At 34.3% G+C, this 9,124-nt stretch overlaps 2 protein-coding genes and 1 long non-coding RNA gene across 3 annotated transcripts; all 3 read right to left on the bottom strand.

Moving 5' to 3' along the window:
• Nucleotides 1-606: 606 nt before the first annotated feature.
• Nucleotides 607-3,601, bottom strand: LOC136815983 (uncharacterized). The gene is made up of 2 exons (XM_067072404.1): nucleotides 2,659-3,601; nucleotides 607-2,291 (listed from the first exon to the last, which is right to left on the bottom strand). Exons 1-2 carry the CDS (start codon nucleotides 3,599-3,601, stop codon nucleotides 607-609), a joined length of 2,628 nt encoding a protein of 875 aa, XP_066928505.1.
• A 136-nt stretch (nucleotides 3,602-3,737) lies between these two features.
• On the bottom strand, nucleotides 3,738-7,590 carry LOC136815942 (uncharacterized). Its single transcript, XM_067072369.1, has 5 exons — nucleotides 7,498-7,590; nucleotides 6,873-6,978; nucleotides 5,849-5,946; nucleotides 5,044-5,148; nucleotides 3,738-4,082 (listed from the first exon to the last, which is right to left on the bottom strand). The coding sequence occupies exons 2-5, from the start codon at nucleotides 6,964-6,966 to the stop codon at nucleotides 3,975-3,977; spliced, it is 405 nt and encodes a 134-aa protein (XP_066928470.1). The 5' UTR covers nucleotides 6,967-6,978; nucleotides 7,498-7,590; the 3' UTR covers nucleotides 3,738-3,974.
• A 379-nt stretch (nucleotides 7,591-7,969) lies between these two features.
• Nucleotides 7,970-8,772, bottom strand: LOC136815996 (uncharacterized). Its single transcript, XR_010847789.1, has 3 exons — nucleotides 8,692-8,772; nucleotides 8,340-8,402; nucleotides 7,970-8,027 (listed from the first exon to the last, which is right to left on the bottom strand). It is a non-coding gene; the product is annotated as an uncharacterized lncRNA (long non-coding RNA).
• Nucleotides 8,773-9,124: the final 352 nt, after the last annotated feature.

Here is a 9,124-nt window from a genome sequence, read left to right as displayed (position 1 = left end):
GTGTCCGAAAAAAAATTGGCACCCAAATTATTTTGATTCCCCTACCCCTTAGCTTTCCAAAAATGTATAACAAGTGCTTTGACTAAAAAAGTCGAGCGACCTCAAAAAAACGAACAAATTTCCCCCTACTAGCAGGAGAAGAAGAAGGGAAGGGTAGAGAAAGAAGCTGAAACACATGGAAATCCATTTCTATTTTAATGAATAGAAAAGAAGAAGGTAAGCATAAATTTCTTTATGATTTCTTGTATATTGTCTAGATTTAAAACTTAAAAAAGCTTGACTGTTCTTTGTGCCCCATTTTTAGCCTTGATGCCTGATGGTTAAAAAAACAGCTAAAGTTTTTGTATTCCCTACAATACAAATATATATATATAGGGACCCAGAGAGGACTAATTACCCTTTCATTATAACATCGTCTCTCTAAGAGGAAAAAGAATTCGGCCATTCTTTGTTGTTTGTAGATCTGACAGGAGAAAACATTTTATTTTCATACTATATATATAAATTTTTACTATTTCCTATTCCTAGGTTAAAATAGTGCCCGAAGCGATCTGGATAGGATAACCTCGGGCAGAAATTCTTGACAAAATATCATTGCTAACAAAATCATTTTTGAGCATAGTTGCAGAAACCATCAACAGTCATGTTGGAATCATTAGCAACATTTTCAAGCAGAGATTTCATTTGCCTTCCTTTTTTGCTATAAGCATTATCGTTAAAAGTTAGCATTTTCGAGCTTCTTCCAATATCCATGCGTAAGATATGGGCCATATAATTACGTTGTTGCAATTTGATAAACTCACTAACATCTTTCACATGACATATTGCACGGAGTCGATTATTGCTAATGAGCATACGATAATCGTTGTTTTTCTCGTCGACATGTTTCTGGCCATTACGTACCATTCTGCGCAGAAACTTTCTGTACGTTGTATCGAGGCGATCTTGTTGGGCTTGCGATAGGTTCCAATTTTGGCACGAATAAGTGAGCCTGCTGCGTACATAGCTGTTGAGGAATTTGATTCGTGTCTTGAGATTTATCCCAAAGTTCTGTAAAAGATTGGATAATTCTGAGAATTTGGACGTGGCTAGCATGATTCGGTGGTTGATTTCAGTATTTCCTGTATTAGGTTCTTCACAATTGATCATACTTCCGAGATACTTGAATTCACGAACATTTTTAAGTGTGGTATTATCGATTGAGATAATGGATTTTGGGTATTCATCATCAGCAAAGTTGTGGTTAAGGATCATTGTTTCTGTTTTACCTTTGTTTATGGTCAACCCGAATCTATTAAATGTCGAATTTAAAAGATCTGCTGCTGAATCCAGACTGCGGAGATTTGTTAAGAATAGCACAATGTCATCCGCATAACCACACCATGGGAGTATCGCATTTCCATTTAATTTAATGTTACGATTTCTCAATTGATAACGCTGATTGCGTTTGATACTTCGGGGGTTAATTCGATACTTGTGTTCGAAGAAATCTATATCGGTTGCTTTCTCCATAAAGACACGCATTACATAATCGATAAAGAGGTTAAATAAAAAAGGACTTTCAGGTCCTCCTTGTCTAACGCCTGACGAAGTTTTGAAGGATACATTTGCGTCATCAAAGGTTAATGAGGTGTTCGAATAGAGTTTTTCAAGAATTGGGAACATTCGTGGACAGCTTCCATCTGTGAATCTTAGTCGAATAGAATCAAATAACCACTTTCTAGGGATGTGATCAAAAGCAGCTGTAAGATCAACGAACATCAGGTATAGTGGTTGTTGTTTTCGATTTGAAATTTGTTGAATTCTCTTAATTGTATAGATGCCATCTGTCGTACCTCTATCCTTACGAAATCCATTTTGCTCGTCTGCGATTTGGGATTCGTACCAAGGACGCAATCTTTCGAGAACTATGTTAACCATCAATTTGCACACGGTAGAGCCGATACTCAAACCACGGTATTTTTGAGGGTCTTTCTTCGATCCTTTACCTTTCCATAAGGTTTGTAGACGGGAATTTCCCCATGCAGAGGGCACATCAATATCATTCCAAAGTCTATTGGACATTCTATGAATAACTTGGAGCATTATGGGGTGCGACAATTTATTTAATAAGTCGGGTTGGACATCGTTTGAGGCTTTGTTTGATTTGAGTTTCTTCAATTGTAGATCGATTTCGTCCAAATTCGGTGGTTCGTCATTTATTTGTATTGATTGGGATATACGTTGTAATTCAGGGATAAATCGCGGTAAGTTGTTGTTTAATTCTTCAGGAGTGTATGATTTCGATGGGTCTAACGGATTAAAATGCGATTGAAAGTGTTTAAGTAAGTTCTCAGTTGGGCATGCGCTGGAGATCGGTCTAAGAGTAGAAGATTGCTTTTTAGCACGTTGGAACAGCTTTTGTAACTTGCGATTAATTGCGAGATCGTTGATTTTATCGGCTTCGGCTTTAAAGTGTTGATTCTTAAGATATCGTGCTCTGAGTCGGATTTTCTTCCTTGCTTTGGAAAGTATTGCTTTGTCTGCAGTTTTAGCAATCAAAGAGTTTTAATTTTTGGTCATTATGCCATGGAGGGGTTGTCACAGGATTAACAAGTTTAGGTATTTCATTCTCAGCTGCTTGATTTATGGATTCGACGATATGCTGATGCGTAGTACTGTTTGTTGCATCATCCAGTGGTTTGGAGTTAAGATTGGTTATTGTAGATTGCAAAAAGTTAAGTTGAAGATTTTCGTCGTTATTAAAAGTAGCTAGATCAAGATTTTTAGCTTTCTTTTTGACAGTTCTTTTACGGTATCTGGCTTTTTTTGTAAGTGGAGTGTTCATGGTTGCAATTACTAATCTATGATCACTATCGAAATCAAAGCTTCTGTATACTCTACAGTTCAAGCAGTATTGTCGTAGCCAACTGTCAGTAAGTATGAAGTCATAAACTTTTTCGGTAACACCATCTGCAGAGTACCACGTAACACGGCGACATCGTTTATGATGGAACCAAGTATTTAAGACTGATAAGCGACATGTATCAAATAGTTCATGAAAACGTTCACCATTATTATTAACTTCAAGATTGTTGATTATCGAGTTTTCACGGAGAGAAGAGTTAGACCAAGAAGCAGAAGTCGTTGCGTTGAAGTCACCGGCACAAACAATTTTTTGATTTGGTGCTAAATTCGATATCTCATTTTTCAGTTGACGGTAAAAAGTGTTTTTCATCGATTCACTATCTCCTTCTGTAGGGGCATACGCATTAACAATTTTCAGCGAACATCCATAAACGATAACGTCCATGGAGATAATTCTTGCACTTATATATTTGATATCTTTAATGTCGATACCAGGGTCAATTTTGACGGCTATTCCTACGCCATGTATCCTTTTTGATATGTGACCTTTCCAATATATTTCATATTTGGTGGTTTTTTCATTTATTACACTCGGTATAGTGGCTGAACCTGTGGATAAACGTCTCAGTTCTTGAATTGCACATATGCTGAGGTTTGCTTTGTTGATTTCGTTAATAATGTGGTTAAGTTTAATATCGTCTCTGCCAGTTCGAACATTGATAGTCCCAATTTTCCATTTATGGTTTGCAACCATACTTATTGATTTATCAGTGAGAAGATACAATACAGCGTCAGAATAAAAAGAAAGTTTAAGTCTAAGTTTATACACTTGTTAAAAACCACTAAAAAACTATGTAACTAAAAAACAAGACAATATCACCAGTATAAAGTATTCATATCGATACCAAGAAATCGCAGTTGCTCCCGATGCGAATCATCAAGATCGTTGAATTCTCTTGAGAGCTTGACTTTCTTGGGATCTAGCTTTCTAACACATTGTGGCTTGGCATGGAAGTGGACTGATGTCGATATCAACGAATCTTTGTCAGCCCAAGAGCCACCTGCCATTGGTCGCTCTTTGAGCTGAACCAAGACCATATCGTGAGGAGGCTTAAGTGGTTCGTCTCTCAAGGAGCCTTTGCATGTGAAACACTTCCGGAGTTCCGGACCCTTGTCCGTTGGCGAATCAAAGTTTCACCTAATTTTAGAGTGAAGATTTCATCCTGAACAAGTTTCTGAAAGAGAGAAGAAAAAAATCAATTATTATAAAGTCTATTCACGATAAGTGTGCACTCTTTTTTCTTTTACCTATAACTTTTAAAGGAATTCTTCAATCTTTATAAATTTGGTATCATTGAAAAGAGATTAGTGAGTGGAACAATTTTTAAAGAAATTCTAAAAATGAAGTTGAAAATGAAGAAGAAAAAAATGAAAATCTTGTAGAAAAGTGCTATAACTATCATTTTCACTGAAGTGAATCCTTGATCATCGAACGTCATCACTGTGAAAAAGTTCTCAAAAATGATTATTCAGTCAAAAGATATCAACCAAAGTTATAAGCTGATTGACGTCTAAAAACGCTGTTTTCTGCTGTTTTTTGGGGTCAATCACTTATTAACTTTGTATCATAACTTTATATTGAATAATTATTTTTGTGAAATTTCTTCACGGTGAATACCTCCCAAGATCAAAGAATCTCTCCATTCTTTGCTGACCCGGCCACAGACTTCGTTAATAGTTGATACATTAGTATTCAGGGCTTACTTCGTACTGTTTGTACATCAATGATCTTATAAGTTATCAAAAAAAGCAAAAAGAGTTTTATCCGGCCGACCACATGAGAGCTTTTTTCCTTGACCCGCATTCCGAGAACACTACATTTTTTTTCGCCTTAGATACCCGGCTGGTATGATTTATTTTAGGATTCATCTTTTCTGAAAATGTTACAACGCTGAAAAAGCTATATCTTTCATCGGGTGAGTGAAAATTGCTTTTAAAACTACAGGAAATCCAAAGGATATAGTCTTCTGTCGTATTATTATTTTTTGTCATTTCTTAAGAGCAAAGTATCGAACCGACCTAATTAACTACCACGGTGGCTGGTCAAATTTCATACGCTAAGCGTAGTAGCAACTTGATAATTATTCTATACTCGGCCATTACATTAAACTAAAATAAGATATTGCAAGAAATTACCTTTCCGCAAAAATAGCTTATTTCACTGAGGTATTCTGTCCTACCGCGTATGCCCAAACAAACACCGTGATACCACTTGACTGGTTTGCAGAAGTCACAACAAACCTGGAAAATTCAAAAATAGAATTATGATGATGAAAAATAGATAACTAATGAAAAATAACAGAATAACCTGAATAGAGGTCGTTTTGTTTACACTATAGGGAAGAATCGATTATCACTTTGCAGGCTGTGGATCCCAGAATGCGGTAAATTTTATTTTTGACATGGACACGGGAATAGACTTTGAGGATTTTTGGTGATTTTTAATGATAGGTAATAAACATACCAAACATAAGTCTATCTTAAAAAAACTTGAAACCGTTAACCGCTTTAAATACCCAGAGGTTAGGTGAGGGTGATTAAAGAAGTCAGTGCCAGTGACTGGATTAATGGAAATTGTTCAGTGGTAAAACTTCCAGTTAATTCACTAAATGATATGCTTTTGGTCCACTAGTTGCTAATTTTCTTATAAATTTGATGAAAAAAGACAAACAAAAAACTGGTTAAATCTCAAAAAAGTCATTTTATGTCAAATTTTAATCTTTGGGCAAAATCCCACAAAAAACAATTTTGAAATTCATTTTTAAGTTTATGTCAAAAATGATGATTTCAAAACTTAAAGTGTCTTTCAGAGAGCTGACGTAGACTAAACTTATTGTGCACTTGGTTTCTTTTGTGCATTACTTTTTAGGAACTCAAAAGTTTATTGACCAAAGTAGTAGTGAATCGGTTCAAGGTTATAAAATATCAATCACATAATTACCCATCCCCATTCTTTCGGATTTGATCCAAATCGTTTCGACGGTGGGGGAGACGTCCTGTCACATAAGCGGCAAACTTCACCACACCAGTCGTCGTTACCTATAGCAATACATAAATATATCGAGTTGTACAAGTTCTGATAGACATTCGAAGACTGCCTCAATCCCAAAATTCTCTGGTACGAAAATTCAACTGTTATTGATAAAAAAGGATTGACAAACTTTAATTGGATTTAATAGTAGACGATGATTATTGGCATCGAGTAGTATATTTCAAAAGAATTGGCAACCCACACATTTTGCTTACTTTCTCTTGAAGGAAAAAAATATATAATCAAAAGTAATACCTCGTTGAAAAGATAATTCTGAGTTTAAAGCTTTAAAAGGTTTCATTGAATTCGAAAATAAAAAATGAAGATTTTTGTTAGTAGCCAAAATATCTTAATTTATATTTTTCTGAAACTTTGGACTTCTCTGGGTATGTCTACCAATTTTTCATATCTTTCTTCAAAAAAAAAGTTCAGGCCTCCAAAGTAGGCTTAGAATGGTCAAAAACGGGCCAACAGAGGCAAAATGGACCAACTTCGGAGGCCTGTACGAACGTTTCTTTTGATCGAAGAAAGATATGAAAAATCTGAATACATATTCTAAATCAGCGAAGTTCAAAGCGTCAGAAAAATATGTTGGCCAAGTTACCAATTATCTTTTCAACGAGTTGTTACTTTTAATTGTATCTTTCTTTCCTTTGAGAGCAACTAACCGATATGTGCGGACTGCCAATATTTTTGAAACAACGTTTATCATGTTATATCATATTTGTATAAAAAACGTAATTTATAGTTTACGGAGAAAAAGTTGGCTATAAGGCTGAGTGATATAAAGACTTTCTGAATCTATCGGGTGACTAAAAATTTCCTCCAAAAAGCCGCCCGAAGTTTGATTCCAGCTTGGAATGATCTTGAGTTAGTGACTTTGTCTTAGACTAAAATATAGTAAAATTAGAAAGATGATAATAAATAGTCATACCTCCAATTTCTATCAACGTAATGGCAATTTTACGACGGTAATCACGGAGCTCTTTTGGGGGAAGTTTTGTTGGTAGATCTTCTTCTTTTAACATGGCCTCGGCAAACTAATGAAATATAGAAACAAGATATTGACACCATGACAAAAGGTATGGAAAACTCCGTAAAATTGTTTGTCTATTAAATCTTGACGAATAATCTTAATGTAAAGAAATTGCTAAAAAGTATTATAAAGTATTTTAAACTCGTATATTTACAATATTCTTATCAAGTTATTCTGCTGTCACGATCTTTGGGAATTAAACATGTCGCTTTTTAGCTTTTTTGGAATAAATTTACTATAGAACGAACCTTAAAAGAAATCGTCAGCTTGATATGCGAGCCCTTTATATACGGGCCCTTATACATATAATTTATAGATTCGAGTTTAGTATCGTGCATCCTAGGATTATTTTTTAGTTTTGCCTGGAAGGGCTTGCGATGACATCATCAGAAAACCTTCATTCGTCATAACTTTTGATAGAAAAATAATAAAGGCATGTCTTGTAACTAAATTTTAATAGGAATTTCATGCTCATTCCATTGGTATTTAGATTTTACAGATTTTAAAATAAAGGCTAACTCACCTTCAGGCAAAACACTCCGCATGATATGATGTCTTTCTGCAAGGCATGTTTTTTACAAACAATTTTCCAAGTTTGGTTCGCATCAAAGTTTCTTGTCATAAATGCTCTAGAGTAAAATAATTTTATTTTTTATAAATAAAAGGGGCAAATGGAGAACAGAAAAATAAAATCAAAAACACGTGAAAAAGGATTAAAATAGGTTTAAGCGAAGAAATAATGATATTTCTTAGTAGGAATTTCTGGAAACTTTAGGATTGAAAGGATGGTAACATTCCTTAAGATGTAACTCGTGCAAAAGTATTATGAACGGGTGAAATCATTTTCTTCGGGACTAACAAATTATACATCAGTCAATATAAATCGTTTTGTATATAAAATCCAAATGGAAATGTAAAAATCACAATAAAGTACCTTGGTTTAAAGGAAAAGTATTTGAACTTACTCCCAAGCTTGCTTGGTTTCTGTCAATGAGCAGAACTCTCACCAAATGGATCTATCATACAAATGCCCTTTTCTTTTGGATAAATAATCTATAAAAGAGTATAATGAAATGTAGCAAGTGTGCCTTATTCAATGCCGTGAGTTACAGAGAAACAATTTTTCAATTTTAATTTCCAATTTGAGTGAAATGGCTAAGTTAAATTCTAGTGTATCACTTTTTGCTTCACTGGGTTTAAAAGTTATAACCAAAATACTAAGAAATGAATTTTCAAAAAATTTCAAAAAATACATTGAAAATTTGTTCCATTCACCAGCAAAAACACTATTACAATTTTTCAATCAAAGAGGTACACAACAATCAGAGGTACCTTGGAATCAAGGTTTTTAAAATATTCTCTCACCATTAGACGCCAGTGTTTATCAGTGGAATACAATCCCATCAGGCGAGAGTTTGAAAATTGTTTCTGTGGTAGAAAAAGCGATATAGCATTTAGAAAAGTCTTTTTTTTGGGCAGAGTTTCAAAACTATGATTACAAAGATAAAACGTAAATTTTGAATTCTGAAAATTGTCAAGACTTTTGATTGATAAATACCTTTTGATTAGGAATTCATCAACTAATAAACTAATCAAAATACATTACGAATTACTACCGTTCTGAAATTGTAATGTTTGTAACTATAGCAGTGATTTAACGATCTTCTAGATATTCGTTCGCAACAAAGATTAAAAAAAAACTAAAAATCATAATTACTTTGACTCCATCAGGCATTGAGAAATTAGCACATTTCATTAAGGCACTCATCATTGCTGTCTCGATATAGTTGGAAATCGGTATATTCTAGACATAATAAAAAACGTTAAAATTATTTCTTGACTTGATAACACAATGCTCATTTAAAAGGACATTTAACAGGTTGATTTTTTTTCTGTGCCATCTTGTGGTGTTAAAAACACAAAATTAGGTCGTATTTCTAAAACAAACGCATTCGATTGAGGAAAAATGGAAAACAGTGATTCTCACGTTTCGGGTGAAAAGAGACTTCATGTATGAATCAATGATCGTATCATTTAACCAATGTTTTATAGTGTCCTTAATTTGGCCAGAAAACACTGCGTGGCCATATGGTTTGCACAGTAAGAAGCTTTGTTTCGTTTTCAACGCCTTATCAAGAGCTAAAAGAAGA

Source organism: Clytia hemisphaerica, unplaced genomic scaffold (assembly GCF_902728285.1).
Source record: "Clytia hemisphaerica strain Z4C2 unplaced genomic scaffold, Clytia hemisphaerica genome assembly, whole genome shotgun sequence".
Lineage (NCBI taxonomy): Eukaryota > Metazoa > Cnidaria > Hydrozoa > Leptothecata > Clytiidae > Clytia > Clytia hemisphaerica.
The sequence above is the reverse complement of the archived record's forward strand: the minus strand, read 5'-3'. Positions and strand labels throughout refer to the sequence as shown.

Coding starts and splice junctions, on each gene's coding strand:
- LOC136815983 (XM_067072404.1), bottom strand. CDS start 3,601: ATGGTTGCAAACCATAAATGGAAAATTGGGACTATCAATGTTCGAACT. Junction 2,292..2,658: donor ACTGGATGATGCAACAAACA/GTACTACGCATC, acceptor TTAATCCGTTAG/ACCCATCGAAATCATACACT.
- LOC136815942 (XM_067072369.1), bottom strand. CDS start 6,966: ATGTTAAAAGAAGAAGATCTACCAACAAAACTTCCCCCAAAAGAGCTC. Junction 5,947..6,872: donor TACGTTGATAGAAATTGGAG/GTATGACTATTT, acceptor GTATTGCTATAG/GTAACGACGACTGGTGTGGT. Junction 5,149..5,848: donor ATCCGAAAGAATGGGGATGG/GTAATTATGTGA, acceptor TGAATTTTCCAG/GTTTGTTGTGACTTCTGCAA.